General features: G+C 36.0%; 1 protein-coding gene and 1 long non-coding RNA gene across 6 annotated transcripts in view; one reads left to right on the forward strand and one right to left on the reverse strand.

Moving 5' to 3' along the window:
* Window positions 1-20,867, reverse strand: part of LOC141381273 (uncharacterized) — a 124,232-nt gene that overhangs the window by 41,113 nt on the left and 62,252 nt on the right. The window lies entirely within an intron of this gene.
* Window positions 1-20,867, forward strand: part of tyk2 (tyrosine kinase 2) — a 72,635-nt gene that overhangs the window by 20,938 nt on the left and 30,830 nt on the right. For 3 of the 5 annotated variants that reach the window (XR_012401190.1, XM_073944958.1, XM_003198153.7), the window contains 9 exons: window positions 1,786-2,161; window positions 2,235-2,390; window positions 4,708-4,865; window positions 4,946-5,060; window positions 6,637-6,823; window positions 7,280-7,398; window positions 11,263-11,430; window positions 11,510-11,597; window positions 11,707-11,834. Coding sequence is in view for 4 of the 5 variants with exons in the window: in XM_073944958.1 (XP_073801059.1) it covers window positions 1,786-2,161; window positions 2,235-2,390; window positions 4,708-4,865; window positions 4,946-5,060; window positions 6,637-6,823; window positions 7,280-7,398; window positions 11,263-11,430; window positions 11,510-11,597; window positions 11,707-11,834 (1,495 nt within the window). In the remaining variant the exon portion in view is untranslated. The remainder of the gene's footprint in view (window positions 1-1,785; window positions 2,162-2,234; window positions 2,391-4,707; window positions 4,866-4,945; window positions 5,061-6,636; window positions 6,824-7,279; window positions 7,399-11,262; window positions 11,431-11,509; window positions 11,598-11,706; window positions 11,835-20,867) is intronic. The other 2 variants (XM_073944959.1, XM_005164236.6) reach the window with 1 other exon arrangement.

The raw sequence follows: 20,867 nt of genomic DNA on the forward strand, positions 1-20,867 counted from the left end.
TGCTCGCTTGAGGTGGTTTTGGAAAAAGGGTTAATGTGAATAATGGGAGATGGAAATGCATTATACGTGACGAACATTACCCTAACGTGACTAACGTGATAATTCTATCTTGACAAATCAAAGAAAACTTCATCAGATGAGCCTTGGGTGTTTGCTAAATTCAGTAGCTTCTCCATGGAGCTGGCCATATGTTCAGTTTAAGACTTGTTTGCATGTAAACAAACCTAAACTTGAGCTGCTGTTTGCATGATTCGCATGAATGGATAAAGGACTCGTGCAGCATAAAAAAGACACTGCATTATGTCAACATTTATTGTTCACAAGTTATCATGTTAACAAAAATAAATAATGATAATTTTGTCAACCGATCGTTTTATCCCCCAGGGGGTGCATTTCCGAAAACCATCATTAGTTAGATAAGGTCGCAAGTTCTGTTGTTACAAAGATTTTCTTAATAAATAGCCCACTGTAAATTAGGTCTACAACCATTAATGATTAATATGATTTGTATATGAGATTAGAATACGTTCATTCATTCATTCATTTTCGTCACGGCTTAGTCCCTTTATTAATCTGGGGTCGCCACAACGGAATGAACCGCCAACTTATCCAGCAAGTTTTTATGCAGCGGATGCCCTTCGAGCCGCAACCCATCTCTGGGAAATATTAAAATACGTGTTAGCTTAATTATTTTATATGGAGTATTATCTGTAATATTTGTAAAGGAAACATAAATCGGTCTTATGTGTGTCATTTACATACATTTCAAATAATATGGAAAGCGAGTGCATATTTTTACTAAAACTAATATTGGATTTTTTTTTAATGCATGTGCGTGTAAAACAATATCATTTGCACAAAAAAGTATGTTTTTTTTTTCTAGAGGAGTTGTTACTTCACCCTGTTTAGAGCTTCATTCTGGGCATTTTATGTTATTGTGGTTCAAAGGATGGGTCTGCGACAGAGAAAATACGGTTTTGAGAAACACTCCTCACTACATCGTTCTTTTCCCAAACAATGCATCGCATTATGAGTTCAGCCGTGAGTTATGTTGTTGTTTGGGAAATGCGCCCCAGTCCGACATGAAGCTCATGATTACAGATTACAGATGTGTTTCAGCTAAAGTCCCAATGCATATAAAGGTGTCTTTTCTCAATATTTTTTATGTACTTACATTAAAAAAACATTGTTGAATATAATGAGGCCATCTTGCTGCTGCTGAGCTGGAATAATTATAGTGGTAATTATTGATGCAACTAATTGCCTGCAGTTATTCTAAAATGTAAATGTGTGCATCTGCACAAGATGCTAAATATAAAGTGGATCCAATAGTGAGACACATTAGCAACCAAATATTCCCTATATATATTGAAAATTTGGTGGCACAGTGATCAGCACTGTCGTCTCAGAACAAGAAGGCCGGTTCGAGTCCCGGCTAGGCCAGTTGGCATTTCTGTGTGGAGTTTGCATGTTCTTCTTGTGTTGGCATGTGTTTCTTCCAGGTGCTCCAGTTTCTCCCACAGTCCAAATACATGTAGTATAGGTGAATTGAATAAATCGGCTTTAGTGTAAGAGTGTGTGTGTGTGAATGATGTGTATGGGTGTTTCTCAGTATTGGGTTGCAGTTGGAATGGAAACCGCTGCGTAAAACATATGCTGGAATGGTTGGTGGTTCATTCCACTGTGAATAAAAGGAGCTGAGGGAAAATAAATTGAATGATTTAACATAACAGCACATAGAGAAGTAGTCAAACATAATAATGTATTTGTTTTTCCATCCTCCAGCTTTCTCCGCTGCATTCCTCTGTCTTTTTCGCGACACATTGCCAAACAGAACATCCTGACGAGATTCCGGATTCGGCGAGTATTTGCACACTTTGTGAACACCTTCCAGCAACACACGGTGGGCGTGGGCAAGCTTGGATCACAAGAAGTCATGTACAAATACTTGTCCACACTGGAGCGCCTGGCACCCCATTTCGGCGTCGAGACTTTCCCTGTTTTCCATCTGGACCTCAGAGCTGATGGAGGTGACAGTGGCTCATACCTCATCACCTCCCGTACACAAAACCCACCTGAGGAGACCATAAATGAACCTACTCATGAGATCAGGGTGTCTGGATCAGATGGCATATGGTGGAGGAAGTTTTCGGCACAGCGGGTAATTTGATCATTGACCTGCTTCTTCTTCTTTTTGAGTAGAGTTGTATTCTGAAATGTGTCCCACTTTTCAGAGCCAGAGCGATGACTACAGTCATAGTCAGAACAAAGAAACAGCGGCACTTAATGAGGAGGAGGACTGGAACATCTTCTGCGATTTCCCAGAGATCTCTCTGATTGCCATTCAGGGCATCAATGTGTGCATCAGCCGACAGGACAACATGTCAATGGTAAAATGAACACTCCACGGCTTCATATTGACAATCCGCCTCAATTTCTGTGTTTAAGTCTGCTTAAAATGCCTATTTTCTCTTGCTTTAATTACTCCTCATTTACTGGTTCTATTATTGATTTTGGCATTTCTAAGTGAAGTTTGCATGTTCTCCTCTTGTTGGCGTGGGTTTCTTCCAGGTGCTCCGGTTTCCCCCACAGTCAAATGACATGCGCTATAAAGCCCAATCCCAATTCTACCCCTTAGCCCTTCACCTTAACGTTCACATAAAGGGATAGGGGTTTTCTTAATTCTCTTTAGGTTGAAGGCGTAGGGCTAAGGGAAAGGATTAGATTTTTTTGGACCAAACTTGAAACCAGGGGGTACAAAAATTTCTCTGAATACACTATCTACAACGGCAGCATGGCTACACACGGAAGTCAGGAGATGCCCAAATATGTATTTTTTGTCATTATTACAAACTTTTACAAGCACAGGTTTTAATATATTCATAACCACACTCATGTTTTACTGTCATGCTTTAAAAAAACAGCTAAAATAAAAAAACGCAAAACTCTGTGACACACGAATACCCTGTCAGAAGAGTCTAGTGGTTGGGAATGAGCTTTTTACAATGTCTGGTGTAATGTTAAGGTTGTTATTGTGTTTACATAGATGAATATGACCACAGTGCAAATGCACAGTACAGTTACGAGCTTATTGCCACATTATATCGTCACTATGCTATGATATATGCCCCTCAGTGATGTCCTGAAGATAAATACTACTAAAATAACGCAACTGGACGTTAAAATAACATCAATCTCATATGAAACAAGAGATTGCAGTGGCATATGATAATGTGTGCAGATGTTGTAGTGCTGTCCCATTTCTTCAGTAGGGTCTATCTGCAGACTGCAAGACAGAGACATACCATGAAATTCCTTAGGGACGTAACTTGTAGTACATTAGAGGCGTAACTTGAAGTTATGGAGACCCACGTCGCCAAGATGGTGCAGTACATCAGTTATTAACGTCTACACCTACTCCACACCTAAACCCAACCATCACAGTTATTAATGTCTATGCACACCACAACTCTAAACCCAACCATCTTAGTTATTAATGTCTACACCTTCCCTAACCCTAAACCCAACCATCATCATTATTAACGTCTACACCTTCCGAATCCTTAACCCAACTAACTTAGTTATTAATGTCTACACCTTCCCCAACCCTAAACCCAACCATCATAGTTATTATTGTCTACACTTTCCCAAGCTCTAAACCCAACCATCATTGTTATGAACGTCTACACCTTCCCCAACCCTAAACCCGACCATCACAGTTATTAATATCTACACCTTGCCCAACCCTAAACCCAACTATCATAGTTATTAACATATACACCTTCCCTAACCATCACCGTTATTAACATACAACTGCGAGCTGAGGAGGTTTTCATACTTGACGCATTCCCCATTGTACTGTTATTTGCAACAGGAGGTGACGCTGAGAAGTCTGTCATGACAAAACGGATGAAAAAGTCAGCGAGTAGAGTTGCATGGTGGTGTTGCTAAATAAATGAATATAAAGATATATATATATATATATATATATATATAAAATGTATTGGTTGTGAATAAATTTGGAGAAAACTAATGAAAACATTTGGTGAAAATGTTCTCTGGTAAGTATTTTCCGCCATCAACATCTTACTGTGACATGTCGTATGGTTCAATGGAATCTTGATAACTGCTAGTTACACCTCTAACTTACTACCCCCTCTAAAGTTATACCCCCTCATATTATGCCCCTGTCTTGCAGTCCGCAGACAGATACACTTGCATTTCTTAGGGGTAAATTTTGAAGCCCTTCCTCTTTACACTCTGTTTCAAGGGCCAAGGGGAAGGGAAAGGTGTAGGGGTAAAAAATAGAATTGGGATTGGGCCTTGGTTAAACAAAATTGTATATGAGTGTGTGTGAATGCGAGAGTGTATAAGTGTTTCCCAGTACTGGGTTGCAGTTGGAAGGGCATCTTCTGCATGAAACATATGCTGGAATTGTTGGTGGTTCATTCCGCTGTGGCGACCCCTGATAAATCAGGGAGTGAGCTGAACAAAAATGAATTTATTATTGTTTTTTTATCCATTAATCTGATTGCTTTGTTAACTTTTAGCTTTTATTTTCTTATCTTGTCTTCTAATCTATCTTTTTCTTCTCTTATGGACAGCACTTTGGTCAACTTCATTTGTTTAATTGAAATGTGCTTTATACATTGATATTGTATTGTAATTGTTTGTGTATGTGGCTCACCACAAACGTTTGTGCTCCAGGACATAAGTTTAGACTCCAGTATTCAGGCTCGCTCTCTGGTCTCACTGCTCGATGGATATTTCCGACTTACGACCGATGCTCATCATTACCTCTGTCGTGAAGTGGCTCCGCCGAGAGTGGTTCTCAGTGAGTCCAACGACCTGCATGGTCCCTTAATGTAAGTCACTTATTTCCAGTGTGGCCATGTGGTCTTTTTACATGATTATTGATGTTGCAAGTTTTCGTTGTTGATGGCAGGGATGAGTTTGTGCTCCAGAAACTGAAGAGAGAAGTGGAGGAGGGTGCATTTCTTGTGCGCTGGAGTGCTTTGGATTACCATCGCATAATTCTGGCTTCTCTGAGTCGGTCAAAGGTAATGCTGTGGTTACAATGCCGTACTGTTAACTCTGACAATAGTTTGAATGGAGGTAGTTGAGAAGTGGGGAAAGTTTATTATTAGTGATGCTTGGTAAGCAAAAATGCAAGTGTTAGTTCAATAAAAAGTGTAATTTATGAATTCATACCGACTATAATATATCTATCTTGTGCTACAGCAGTAAGGAAGATGTATGAATGGGCATTCATTTGCATTATTTTGGCATTATTAACACAATTGTTTAACAACTGACAGTGGTGAACTAATTTTAAATTAAACTGACAATAATAACTTATTTAACCGTTGACTCTCTTTGACTGGATCATTTGAATGAACGAATCATTTATTGGATACTAGCGCTTAGTGGATCATCTGAATCATTTGAATGAGTGAATTACTACAAGGTGCATCGCACTGACCAATTATTTGAATCAATGAGTCATTTTCTTGAGTCTTGCTCTAAATTGATTTAAATCAATAAATCCTCGACTGCAGACTTACACTAACTGGATCTTTTGACTCACTCTGACTGAATCATTTGAATCGGTCATTCATTAACTGAAAACTCACTCTGACTGGATCACTTGAATCAGTAAACCCTTAACTGGAGACTTCCACTGAGCCAGTTGTTTTGAATTAGTGAATCTAACTGGAGACTCACTCTTACTGAATCATTTAAATGAGTGAATTACTACCTGGAGATTAGCACTAACCAATCATTTGAATCAGTCAATCATTAACTTAAGTCTTGCTTTGAGCAGATCATTTGAATCAATAAATCTTCAACTGCAGACTTACACTAACTGGATCTTTTGAATCAGTGAATTGTTAACTGTAAACTTACTCTGACTGAATCACTTGAATCAGTAAACCCTTACTTTCACTGATCCAGTGGATTTGAATTAGTGAATTGTTAACTGTGGACTTACTCTCACTGAATCATTTGAATCGGTCATTCATTAACTGTAAACTCACTCTGACTGAATCATTTGAATGAGTGAATTACTACCTGAGGCTTCCCACTGACCAATCATTTGATTCAGTAAATTATTATCTTGAGTCTTGCTCTGAATGGATCATTTGAATAAATAAATCCTCAGCTGCAGACTCACACTAACTGAATCTTTTGAATCAGTGAATCGTTAACTAGAGATTCACTCTGACTGAATAATTTGAATTAGTGAATCGTTAACTGGAAACAAGCAGTGCATTCCAAATGGTAACTATTATACTCCAAATATTATACTCCAAACGCCAGAGTGAAAAGTCATGGCTGCCATTTTGGAATATTTGAAGGCTACAAAAGGCCACTTCAAATCCCCATGATCCTTTGTGCAGGGAAGTTGATTGGCGTTGCGCACTATGTTTCATTCAGAAGTGCTCATCCCTTACACTTTCATGGGGATGAGCTCTTTCGAAAAGAACACGGTCTCACTCTGACTCAATCATTTGAATCAGTGAACTGTTCACTTAGAGAACAGATACAAACAGTGTCACTCGAATTACATGAAGTAACTTTACAAAACACAACAGCTATGATGTCAATTCTGATTGACTTCTGATTGAATTCTAGAAGGAAGGAGAAAATCCAGTCTACAAGCAGTTCCGAATTAGACAGAACGGCTCGTTGTTTCATTTGGAAGGCTGGGATCAAGATTTCTCCAGCATAAAAGAGCTCACCAGCAGCTTAAAAACCTTTGTGCTGAAGTCTGGAGAGGACAGCTTCACTTTGAAGAAGTGCTGTCTGCCCAAACCAGGAGGTAAGTGTGTGTGTGTATGTGTAAGCAGTTTCGTGTTTTTTGGGGGGGCCCACAATTGTATAATGACATGGGTATGACCAAGTTGTAGTTTATTAGGTGGTTTACAAGGACATGCCTTGTGTCCTCATAATTCAAAACACTTAAAAAGTTATACTCGCATTCACTTTTCACATTCAAATTGTGGCAGAGGTTTCCTCTTTAGTGTTAGGGCTGGGGTATGACTATATAATAAGCATTTTTATGGTATAAAATACATTAAACCAATGAGAGTCCTCGTAAACCCCCAATACCAACATGTGTGTTTGGATGAGTATTTTCAGCTCGGCAGATTTTACAGTCAAACCTCTGAGTCATCCTAGAGTGCATTTCTGATTAGGAAAAATTCCACAGAGGTACACGTTGCTTATCATTTGATGAATCATCTTAATGTTTTTTTTTTTCTTTTCTATATTACAGAGCTGTCAAACCTTCTTATAATAAGGAAGGGTGCCAAAAGCAGCATTAAAAGTGCCTCGGAAACCCCTGACCTGAGCAAACTGAGCTTCAATCCAATTAAAGACAAGGAGATTACAAAGGTATGTGACTGTACTGCACCAGCTACCTTCTCAAGAGCAGAGCCTCACAACAGCACTTCATTGATAAGGGACTTTTTATGCCTTCTTTGGCAGATTGCTTGCGCTGATAAAAATGAAAGCAAACAAGACTCTCTAGAAATCAAGCTTGTCAAACATTCTGAGTGTGTCTTCAGCTAAGGGCACTTTTAACACTGGGGATATTTAGAAAATAAACTTTTTAGGCCACCTATGATGAAAATCAACTTTTATAAGCTGTTTGGACAGATTTTTGTGTAGGTATAGTGTGTCCACGATTATTTTGGAATGATATAAACCCTACAAGTCTCTTTTTGGAAATTTCCTGACATTAAAATAGGATCCAAATTTCAGTGATTTTGAGGCCCACTGCAACGTGGCAAAGGAGTGCGGTTTTACCCCGCCAACAGAATTGATTGACAGTCACCATGCTTCTATAATAACATGTATACACATGTCCACAGAACATTTTTTTCGCAAAGAAACTAGGAATAAAATATCTTTTCCGACTCAACTGAACCAACTTTAATAAGTTTTATAAGTTTAAAACGTTTTTAAAACAACAAAGAGAGTAAAATTGTTATGTAATTCTTAACTGTTATAATCACCACGGCCGCATGGTGTCAGTTAACATGCAAATACCTATATATGTGTGTGAGTGTGTACTGCAATTGGCATTTTTGTGAGACTCATCATTTCAGAAAGGCTTGAATAAGCTCCACCACAAATGCATCAAATAAACATTGTATTTTTGACTAATGAGCTGTATTTCAGCTTCTTCTGAGTCTGTCTCTATCACTGAGTGCTGTTTATCTGATGTAATGCATGATGAGAAGCAGACACACACATGGGAACGGTGGGCAGGGAGAAGCAGCTCAATTTCATTTAAAGACACAAGCTACAAAAACAGCTACAATGTATTCAGACTGCAAAATGGACAGATTCTGGAGGCTAAAATAAGCTATCTAACGGATATTTGAAGATAAAACTTTACTTTGAAGCAGACACATTCTGGAGACACCAAAGATTTATCTTGTAAAAGGGCTAAAATAGGTGCCTTTTAAAACAACGTTTGACATATTTTCTGTGTTATCATACAAATCTGTGACATCTAATGCACTGGGCTTGTTTTATAAAATGTTGGAGTTATTTATGGTATTAATAATTATTTTGTTGTAGGGCTTATCTTTATGGTAACTTTGTACTAAAAAATGTGGAAAACAGTAAATGTGTCATAGATCAATTAAAACAAATCATCTGAAAAATGAAAATAGGAGAACACTTGAAACATTTCTCTGAATATATTAGGTTTGGAAGGGTATCCGCTGCATAAAACATACAGTATGCTGGATAAGTTGGCGGTTCATTACGCTGTGGCGACCCCAGACTAATAAATGGACTAAGTCGAAAAGAAAATGAATGAATGAATAATATTAACCGCACCTTATGAGACCGGTGAGATTTTTAGTGTGTTGCTGTAAAATCAATCAACTGCAACTGACACTATTACTACACTGAAAAAAAATCTTCAAAGAGGATTCCTTGGATTTACTAATTTTTTTTTTACGTTAAGTGGTTGTAAACCATTTATTTATGTTGAATTTAAACAAAAAAATTAGGTTAAACATTATTAAACTATATTTGTTTAAATTCAAGACAAATAAATTGTTTGCAACAGTTCTGCATGCAACACTTTTTTCAGTCTAACGTAAAAACCTCATGGGCCGCAATCCTATGGGAAAAAAACGAAAGGCTAATGGCTTTTTATTTGCATTTTGTATTTTGAATAAAACTATTTTAGCTTCTGTGGAATATGGATAAAATATTGTAATTTTAAGAGTTGATTAAAATTTTGTTCATTTTTGGAAATGACCAATCGGCCCCCTCTCATTGTCCCATAACACAGAGGGGTTCTGACTACCACTTTAGGAACCACTGACCTAGAATTAAAAAGTTGAGTTTTACCATTTTCAGGGTACTTTGCTGCTGCAGCAGGCGCAATGTTATTTCACTGCACCTGAAAATAGTCCTCAGCTAGGTAACTACAGTAGCTACTGCAGCAAAGTTTCTTGATTATTATGCTGGAATGAAGAGTATAGTTTCTAACCATATCAGTCTAGAAAATGGCAACTTTCCATTTCTATCATTCATAGTATACAATGTAACTACAAAAGTGTCAAGCTTTTAGAAAAGTATCAAAGCACTTTTTTTGATCGAGATGCTAATGGTCTAATCAGATTCAATGATTTATGCTGAGCTAAGCTAAAAGTGGCAGACCTGGGGCCTCATGTACTAAGACTTGCGTGGAAATCATACTAAAACATTGCGTACGCACAAAGCTGTTAATGTGCGTACGCAGAAAAAAATTCAGATGTATGAAACACTGCGTACGCCGAATCTCACGCATATTCTTTTGTACATCTGAATGAACGTGAAACTGAGCGCAACATGCACGAGCGCAAAACCCCTCCCTGCCTCCTCCCTCATATGAATATGCAAATGACTCTACTTTGGCAAAACCCAACGAAAAAGCAAAGGCAAAAGCAAGCAAGAAGAGAAACTTTGAACAGAATGTGAATTGGAGGTGCTCCTTTCGGAGGTAGACCGGAGAAAAGCCGTGTTATTTGCAAATTTGTCCTCTGGGATTAACAACAAAAGATAAAAATTGAGTGGGAGAGTTAGCTGATGCGGTTAACACAGTTGGGTCTTAACATCGCACTGAGTGAATTAAAAAGAAATAGTGTGATTTATAGGTGTAAAATGTTGCAGTATCCTTAACAGTTTCAGTGGCGCAGCTCGAAAAACGCATGTTATCATGTTTTGACACGTTCGAGCATGAACTCCGTTCGAATACAGTGTCTGATGAACTCTTTTTCCCCCCGCTACATATCAGATTTTGCCAACTATTTATCACGAGAAAGACAAGTAGGAATCATTAATAAGTCTGTGCATCATATTTTATTTGCACATTTATTGAATGGAAATGTTTCTGATTCACGCATGCAAATTCATCTTCAGATAGTGTCTTTATAGCAATGTGTGTGCAGTAGATAGCTCAGATTACATTAGGAAAACAGGCGACCGCAGCAAATTGCGCTTTAATGTTTGGATGGTAAACTGTATGGTATGGAAACCTTATTTACCTGCTAGATTAACCTGTCTCATACAGCTGCCATTGCAAGGCTCAAAGACTCTTAGTAGAGAGCAATTTAACACAACTGCCTCTAGGAGTCACCAATGGAAATAAAACAGACACGCACAAAAAATGTGCGTACGCCAGCCAGAAAGCTGCCGTGGAGCTGCGCACATTCCCACGTTCAGTTCATCGTTAGTAAATCCAAACGTGAGCAATTCTGAGCGTGAAACCTGGCGTGCGCAAAGTTTTGTGCGTACACAGCGTTGATACATGAGGCCCTTTTGAACAAAATAGAAAGACTAGCGGACCTGAAGACCCTATTACCCTAAAAAGTTGAGTGTTTGACTAATTATGTCACTTTTTTTTTTTTACACAATTTTTGTTTTATTTTAAATTTGGAAGAAATGTTATCATTAGTTTATAGAATAAAACAAATATACATTTTACAGTTAGGGTGCGTGCCTACCAAAGAGTTTTTTTTTCTCAAGCTGAGATATTTTTTTTCTTTTTTGCTGTCAACGAAAGCACTGCTTTTTGAAAACTCTGGCAGTACTTAAACTCTGGCTCTGTGTTTTTAAAAAAAAGTCCAGAAAGTTTGGTGAATATATGCCCTTAGTTTACAAATTTTCACTAGTCCTCATCAAAAATATTGTTAACAAAAAAAGTGAACCGCCGCTGAATAATCCCCTGTTGATGTTTTTTCACGCTTACAGGAGCAGCACCTGGGACGCGGCACCAGGACTAACATTTACTCCGGCTGGCTGAAGATCCGCGGTTCACTAGAGGATGAAGATGATGAGTCCAATAACAATCACTGCAAAACAAAAGGGATCCGAGTTGTTCTCAAAATTTTGGAACAGAGCCAGAAGGACAAAGCGCTAGTAAGACTGGTGTTAATGTAGCGTGAAAACAGCAGTGAAAGCACAGATGTTATCTCATTGTCTTTGTGTTTGTGTTTAGGCGTTCTTCGAGACGGCTAGTTTAATGAGTCAGGTGTCTCACTGTCATCTGATCTTTGTTCACGGACTTTCAGTCAAGGGTACTGAGAGTAAGTGCTGTGACCTTTTCGATTTCCTCTTTAAAGGCCGCAAGTGTCACTCTTCTGTACTTTTTATCATCCGGCAAACATGTTATGTTATCTGTGTTTTTCTGAACAGACATCATGGTGGAGGAGTTTGTGGAGTTCGGCCCCTTAGATGTGTTTCTTCACAGAGAAAGAGCTCATGTTTCTCCTCAGTGGAAGTTTACTGTCGCTAAACAGCTTGCTAGCGCTCTTTGCTATCTTGTGAGTAATGTATCCAATGTGGGACTTTTAGAATTGAAAAAATTCAGTCTGATAGGAGGAAAGTACATTTCAGTGTTTTGTGTGTCTTTTGTTTTTCACATGAAACTCTGGGTTTGTTTTGTGTGCAAAACATTTTTGATAAGAATATTAAGAGATGCTAGGAACACTAGGGAACAATAGATCCTAGGGCCCTATCATACACCTAGTGCTTTAATGCTCAAGACATGTAGGGCAAGATTTGTTGCTATTTTCAGACCAGCGCAACTCTTACTTAAAATGGATTAAAAAATTGTTACAAAAATTATTATTTTCTACATGAATCTAAAAACACTGCCTTTATGCCTTTTTCTTGTCGGGGGGCTTTTTTCAGTTTATTCATGACCGTTTGCAATTGCATAATGTAAATATTACTATCAGTGTTATTTATTATATGCATATTTATATTTGTTTTAACAAAAACAAGTTTAGATTTTTTTCCACCTGTCGGGTTTGGAGACAGCTGCATCACCATATGGGGCATAAGAATAGGATGTGTGTTTGGAAATAACCACACTTTGTTATTACTGTTCATTTATTAGATTACTGAAAATTAGAACAGAATTTAAAAATAGCTATGAAACAAATCGTAATGCTTAACAAATGAAATTAAATATGTAGGCTAATGGATGTCTTCAGTGGAGTAAGTTTCAACGTTTCCGTGAAAGTAAAGGAGTAAAGTAAAGAGCAAAAGTGAAATAAAGAGAAAGTAAAGAAGTCAAATAGAGGAGGCTCATTATTTATCTTCACGCTGCAGATGGTCTGTTTAACTGTTTTCTCGCTAGAGAAGCGTTCAGTTTTTCCACCTAAAAAGTCCGCCATGTGAATAGCATATGCGCCATGGTGCGACATAACTCTTGACTCTTGAAGGGAATAGGAAATGAAACTCTGATTGGTTTAATGCATATTATGCTTAAAACACACCTATAACTAGTTAAGAGAATAAGCACAACCCCGTTAGACCATGCGGCGGGGCGCAGAGCATATTCTTCAGTCCTTAAAATAGCAAAAGTGGATTCGTACACGCCTCTAATGCTTTTGTGCCATGTGCTTTAGACTTTCTACCTAGATCATTAAAATAGAGACGTATTTGTCATTGCTTTTGCTAGAAGACACAGCTTTCTTTGTGGGAAATTGCAAAGTTTCTCTGCAAAATCCATAAAAATCTATATTTTTTACGCTGGGAATAGTCGATTTAAAAAATATCAACAAAATTAAGTGAAAGAACTGTCAAATTAGTATTTTCCCAGAGAATAAAATATTATATAATTATCTAAGAGAAAAAAAGATTTAAAATTCATAGTAGATTTGGCAACAAGAAAGATATACACATTTAATGCATTAAAAAATTTGAAAAGATATTCAGACCAATATAGGTCATCTTAGATTTCATACAGTTTAATCATGTCACATATCTTTTAAGTTGATGTTTCGTTTTGTTTATGGATTTTCACACTCTCAAACCATGTATTTTGCTGCATGTTCACCTTACTTATTGAAAATGAGTTGAAACGACTCAATCCGTAAGTTTTTTGGGGAACAAGTTAATTGTTTTATAATCAGTTCACTAGACCCTTTTCACATTTCTGGGTTTCTCAGTAGCGGAAAACATTATAGCTGGGTAAACTTAGAGCGCAGTGAATGGGTGAATACAACAAATATTTTTTTTACAATCCTATTTGCTGAAATAATGAAAGAAAAACGCCACAATGGTGTTATCGAGACTTTCAGAAAAAGGAAAAAAATAGTGTGAGACTGATGATGGCAGACAGGGGAGAGAATAATGTCAAATTTATTCTCAGCCCTATTAGAAACACCTCGCATAAGCAGTGATTTGTTCTTGTAATTTGACTCAAAGATGATATAATACATGCATAAATACAGATAAATGTTCATACAATTAAAAAAAAATCAAGATATTAAAAACTTTCATGAATTTAAAATTACGATGATGTTTAAACGCGTCATGACAGGCTTGTGAAAAGGGTCCCTTAAATTTGTATAAACGATTAAGCTAACTTAACCAATTTGCATTTGGAGCCAAAGTTGATACAGTAGGTGAGAGTTCAAAGTGGCTATTAACGCCGCGGCTGGTACCGCCGCCGTTTGAAATAGGTGCCGCTCTGTTTTTAGTGTATGACCGCAGTTTGTGAATGAGCCGCCAGGGGGCGCAAAGGGACGGGATGCGAACGGACAGAAATAGATCATACAGCTACTGTGCTTGTAAATGATATTAAACAATAAGTCAAAGCATTATAATTCCTTCATTAATCATTTAAAATTTGTTAACACGCTTTATTGTAAACTTTTTAAGTGCAAAGAGGATTCGTTTTGGAAAATAGAATTGAAGAAGTAAAAGACAACTAAAATGAAAGCACAAACATTTAGTACAAATAAGTAGTCTTAAATAAATAAATAAATAAATAAATAAATAAATAAATAAATAAATAAATAAAGCAGCCTAAATATAGAAAGATGTTCAGTGTTTGCTATTTTGATAGGACTAAGACAAGACATTTTCATTTATGTTTTATTTCTGTTTTTATTTACATTTTCGTTGTTGATTATATTTTACTATCTTATTTATGTCTCAACAATTGTACATAAACGAATAATAAACGAATAATGAAAATAAATGAATAATGAAAATAGGCCTAAATAAATTATTTATTTAAAGACATTGCCGTACAGTACGTGAAACACTGAGAAAAATAAATTGACCTACCTTAAGCAGATCACTAAAAGTATAATAAAATTATTTTTGCCGCAGGACATAAATTAAGTCTTGCAGGTTTATTTTTAATAATTTAGTTTCAGTTCTGTTCATTTTTTTTTTCAAAACGTCAATGTTCTCCTTTAAAGTAGCTATAACTGTTGTTTTGTTTTTTTGTTTTTTTTTTTACTTATGGCTCAGTATGTTTTGTATTTTAACTTCATATTCAGTCACCTTGCAAATGTGTGTGAAATATAATGCCGCATAACCGCGGAAAAAGAAGAAAAAACTGTCGAAGGTTAGAGCTAATTCATCAAAATAAGCTATATTAAAATACAACATTTATGTTAATACAGGCAGAGTGTGAACAAACTCAAGGCTAAGATATGCGCTTGCCTTTTAATGCATTTGCGGCCTTTTTATAGGCTAAAGGAAACTATGTATAATAATGTTTTTTTTTTTCTTGTTTTTTTTTGTATGATAAAGGACAATACACATTATGTTATTGATGTAAACTTAGGCTAAAACTTACCATTGATAAACGTGACCTACCTCAAGCAGATCACTTAAAGTATAAAAAAATAAAGTAGGCTATATATATATATTCTTAATAAACTTCACAGCCACAAATATAAAAACAACTTGTATTAAAACTGGGCGAGGATTAGAAAGAATACGATGCTTGTTATAGGCTATATAATTTAAATTTTGATTCCAATTTCTGCAAGCACATTTTTTCACTCGCTACTCTGCCAGAAACTTCGCCGCCGGAGAGCACCTCAATAATGTAAACATTTGTTTAAAGATGGAGCGCAAGATGTGCCGAGTGGCAACATGTGAAGAACGATGGCAAAGCTAAGTGTGATCATTGTAATAAACTAAGTTATAAAGCAGAGTCCCGACCAACAGGACTAAGCATATGCGGTTGGCTCATTCTTCACGAATATAGAATTAAAATAATGGCGCGTTAGGTTCACTAAGCAGCGCATTCTCTCCGCCTCATCGTTTAACCAGCGGGACACGCTGCTGAAGCAGGAGAGACACTCCGTCATTCATAATCTTAGCTGATGTATCGGAGTCGAAAGAATATATCAAAGAGGAATTTTCTTTTAACAGTCCCGATATGTTTAATCTTTTTATTTTTTTTTTTTTTTCGTGTCATTTCTCTTCAGCAAATTAGATATTTTTTAAAGCTGCTTGATTCTTTTAAAACCGAAAGCAGGGCCCATAGTGTTTTTCCATAAGATACTCCTTTATGAATGTTTTAATTTTTTTATTAAAGTTTTTAATGTGCTTTTTGATAGTTTTATTTTATTTCAAGCAGCATCTAAATGCGAATTTATCCTCAAAACTTGGCATGAGAGCGATGCAAGTCATGTGTGGCATAATTGCCTTTTTTCCCTGCGCGTGCGAGATCAATTTCTGATCTTTTTGCAACTAAAATGAAAGCATAAACATTCAGTACAAATAAGTAGTCTTAAATAAATAAATAAATAAATAAATAAATAAATAAATAAAGCAGTCTTTTAACCTAAATATAGAGAGATGTTCAGTGTTTGCTATTTTGACAGGACTAAGACAAGACATTTTCATTTATGTTTTTATTTCTGTTTTTACTTACATTTTCGTTGTTGATTATAGTTTACTATCTCATTTTATGTCTCAACAATTATAGATAATAATAAACGAATAATGAAAATTAATGAATAATGAAAATAGGCCTAGATATATTATTTATTTAAAGACATTGCCGACATTGAGCTTAAGTTGAATGCAGCTTCATCAAAAGCAGAAAAAAATAAAATAATTTGACCTATTTTAAGCAGATTATAATAAAAATATTTTTGCCGCAGGACATAAATTAAGTCTAGCAGGTTTGTTTTTTTAATACTTTAGTTTCAGTTCAGTTTTTTTTTTCAAAACTTCAATGTTCTCCTTTAAAGTAGCTATAACTGTTGTTTTGTTTTGTTTTTTTACTTAATGGCTCAGTATGTTTTGTATTTGAATTTGACGCGTCAGAAAAAAAAACCGCTGAATCTCTGCAAATATTTGGTTAACTTATAAAACAAATGTATGGTTTAGTGATGTTAGTAATGCATAGAAAAATGCAAAGCAGAATTATTAAAGTTATTATTTCATTGATCTGAACATAACCATTTATAATATAATTACTAACCCGTCGTCTAAAATATTAAAATAATAAAATAGTCTATTATTTTATTCATGGCTAGAGCTTGATTAAATTGATTAACAAGCCATGTGCTTTTGTTTGTTTGTTCTCGGTACTGGGTATACGCAAAACATTTTCTAAAATGTCAAGCAGTATTTGTCTATAGAGCAGCATTTTGCTAATTATAATAGTCCTTTATATTTATATACATGTGTTTTTGCATATTCGTTATTTCACTTGATGCATTCGTTATTTAATGTTTGAATACTGAAATAAAAAGCCATCGTTTAAAAGGTTATTTCACCATCAAAATGTAGCCTGTTATATGTATCATTAACGTTTTATATAAAACTGCTGTGCAGTGTAAATGGGACCTTAATACAGTTTAAAGCGAAGTTGTCTGTAAGGATGATGGGCATGGCATGTCTATTGTTGTGGCTCGCGTTGTGAATATTAGAAAATAACTGTCGGGTGAAGGCTTTATGGTCGTGCGGAATTGTCTGCTGCTGTCATGGCTCAGCAGGCAACACCCTATTCAGCTAGGCTATGTTCGGTGTTTGTATGTACAAATTCGTTTTGGCGAATGCTAGAGCGTAATAGAGATATTTTAAATAACAAGTATAGTTCAGTCCAGAAGTTGCTGTGCATAGAAACATTCATTTTCATAAGGCCCCATTTGCGGTTTGGTTTTAAAACGCATAGGTTTTGCTACGGTTACGCCATCCGTCCTCGGGAGTTTTGGATTTTGTGTAACCATGTTTGTGGAAAACACTTGAGGGTGGAGACATACCCCTTCCCCCGTCTCATAACCAAAAGCTTGTCTTTCAGGTGTTAATGGGCATCGAGACCGAAGTCATGTCGCATTTCCACTGTCGGCCTATAGCTCGCAGCGCGTAACGCAAACCCAGCCCCCAGAACGTCCCCCGAGTGTTGGCATCGTGCATCCGTCAATAACTCGGTAGAAAATGTATTTTATAACATCCTCATTTAGACACAGTCAAACATTCAGCCCAAATGCACTGGGCTGCGTTTCCCGATAACGATTGATCTTAGCACTTAAGAGCGTTTTCTACGAGTCATTTTGCGAACGTTCGTTATTGTTTCACGTGCGTTTCCCAAAAATGCACTTAACACAATTGCACGTAGCCCAGCTTTAAGTGCAACTTAGGAGTCGCTATCCGTTTGTTAAGTGCTGAAATGTCACGCTATAGAATGGCTCGTTATTGTTGCACATGTTATAGCAATCCATATAATTCTTCTTCTACTTGTGTGAATGTATATTCAACTCGAATAACATAAAAAAAAAAATATTTTTGAGCCAGTTTAAAAACATAAATTAACTGGAAATGTCGTACTGTAAAAACACTGTCTTGCTCCAATCTCGCATAAAACTAATTCTAACAGTCCTTGCCGGAAATGACATCAGCATCATTTTCGATATTTATATGAAACCTTAATTAAGTAGAATTATTTATCAATTTCTTTATCAAAAATTGCTTATCTCACATCAAAATAAATAAATAAGTAAATAAATAAATAAATAAATAAGCTCTTACATTTATTTTTGAAAAGTTTAGCCTAATTATTAATTATTATTATTTGTATATTGAATTGTGTAATGTGTAGAAAATATAAATGAATAGAGATATACGTACAAATAAAATGAATAATGACTTTGAAGAGAAGTAAATTGTAGGTGCAATTTGCCGGTTGTCCAGCAGGTGCCCTCATAACTCTGTCTCCTTACGATGCACTTAAGGCTTTACGATTACTCCAGAGCACTCGTAGATCCACGAAGATTTTCAAGTGCTACTTAAGTTACGATGCTTTTGGGAAACAGACCGTAATATTAAGATCAGTCGTACGATCATTTCTACGAACTTCTTAGGCTTACGATGCTTTTGGGAAACGCAGCCCTGGAGAGACCTGAAACGTGTTCCCAAAAATGCTCTGTTTGCACGATTTGATTATTATCATCATATCCAAATACTTTATAAATAATATTCTAAACCTTCTCTGGTGTTTATTGTTTTTAGAAAATATCTAAAATCTTTTAAAAGAAAATATCTTGTAAAATAAAAGTTTGATTTGGCTTTAACGGTTTTATTTATGTATAGGCCTACCTAAACTGTTATAGCTTGCTTTTGCTTGTTTTATATTGGTTTATTTATTTATTGCGATTTTATTATATCCGATAATGTAATTCTTTAAATTATATTTCAATGTGGCTAAGGCTTATCAAGATATGACACTTGTTTTGAGTCTACAAAAGGTTATTTGTAAAGTGTTATGTCTTTCTGTTGTATTCATATAGTGTATTATCTGCAAAATAAATAACAAAAAGAAAGAAGCCGCTAGCAGCATCCACAGAGCTGTGAAGAGAGCGCTCTTTTGCTCGGTCTCTCACACACAACCTTTATGTCTGCTGTGTCTTTAATACGTGTGTAGATTATTATGCGTTATTGAAACATCAAGGGGGACGCAGCAAAATCACTTATAAATTAAAATTGTATTATTCTATGCAACAGCCTTACATTTAAAACGGAAACATAAGGGCGATTTTAAGCAAAAAGACCTCAGCCTATAAGTCTAGATGTTTTCTTTTCCTTTTTATTTATTTGTTTATTTGTTTGGCGCATGTGTGCGATAGGAAAACTATAGTGTAAATACGGCAAGCCATCTTTCCCAGACTCGGGGCAAATTCCTTTCACTCCGTCCCGAAGCCCCAGCTGGCCCTCCTGCCATCCACTGCGTAAAACATATGCTGGATAAGTTGACGGTTCATTCCGCTGTGGCGATCACAGACTAATAAAGGGACTAAACCGAAAAGAAAATGAATGAAGAATGAATGAATAAATTAATAATAATAAAATAAAAATAAGGTAATAATAAACACAAATGCCGCGTAAGCGGCCTTTTTTTAGAGATGGTACATTTGAATTGCCTCTTCCCACTTCCCCCACCTCGAAATTGAAAGTTGCAAAGAGAACTCAATAGCAAAGATCATAGCCCATTAACACATCAACACATAGTCCATTTACACATCAACACAGTGCAAGTTTAGCGGAAGAATGTCAAATCAGAATCACGCAGATGAAGCACACCAGCTACTACTATGAAACTATTAAAATTGTTTTGTCATAAATTTGCTTATTTGCAGCAGCTTTTTTTCGCACAACAGAAAAGCGGCGTTGGGAAGCCGTCAATGAATAAAAACAGGGTCAATAGTGAAAATCGGCTTTTCATTGTATCCCTATTACCTATATCAATGCATTGAAGGCCTTTTATGGTGTCATCTCGATAGAATAGCCTAAGTTATAAATAATTTAAAGAACAAAGTTATAAAAACTCACATTACATAAATAAACAATTAAAAATATGTTTAGGTTGTCTATTTAATTGCCCTCGTGATGATGGTGTGCTTTATCATTATGTGCGTTTTACTTATAACTAACCTGATTTAAATGATGGATCTGCGACAGAGAAACTAGGGGTTTTGGGGGACATGCATCACTATATCCTTTTTTTCCCCAAACTGTGCATAGTTCAGCTGCAAGTTACTGTACGTCTTTTTTTGGAAAAGCACCCCATGTCCGCTAGTGCCGCGCGCCTCTTTCTCTGGGCAAAAATGAGTTGATTTTTAAAATAATAAATATATAGATTAATTAAATTTTCAGCAAAAGAGACATTTATTTCATATTTCACTATGCATTTCATCTGATCTTTATAGCTTAATTAAACACATATTGTCAAAACCCACACATAGGCCTATTGTATGAACATGAAAAGGGCATTTTTTGTTATTATTACACTACTATTTGTTATTTGTTGCCTAGGCTATTTTCACATTTGAGGTGCTTTATTGGCATGACAAGTAACTGTACATTCGTTTTGCCAAAGCAGTGCGCGTCTCACAAACAAGACAGTGCAAAAAGGGCAGTAGTGCAAACAAATATGAAAATAACATATAGGCTAATAAAAAAATGATTAATAAAAATAAAAATAGAATAAAAAATAAAAATATAATAATAAAAATAAAAATAGATTTTTGATAACATTAAACAGGATAAAGGTAATAATAGTAGCCTATTATCAAAAGTAAGTCCACATAAAG

This window comes from Danio rerio, chromosome 3 (assembly GCF_049306965.1).
Source record: "Danio rerio strain Tuebingen ecotype United States chromosome 3, GRCz12tu, whole genome shotgun sequence".
In the NCBI taxonomy this organism is placed as follows: domain Eukaryota; kingdom Metazoa; phylum Chordata; class Actinopteri; order Cypriniformes; family Danionidae; genus Danio; species Danio rerio.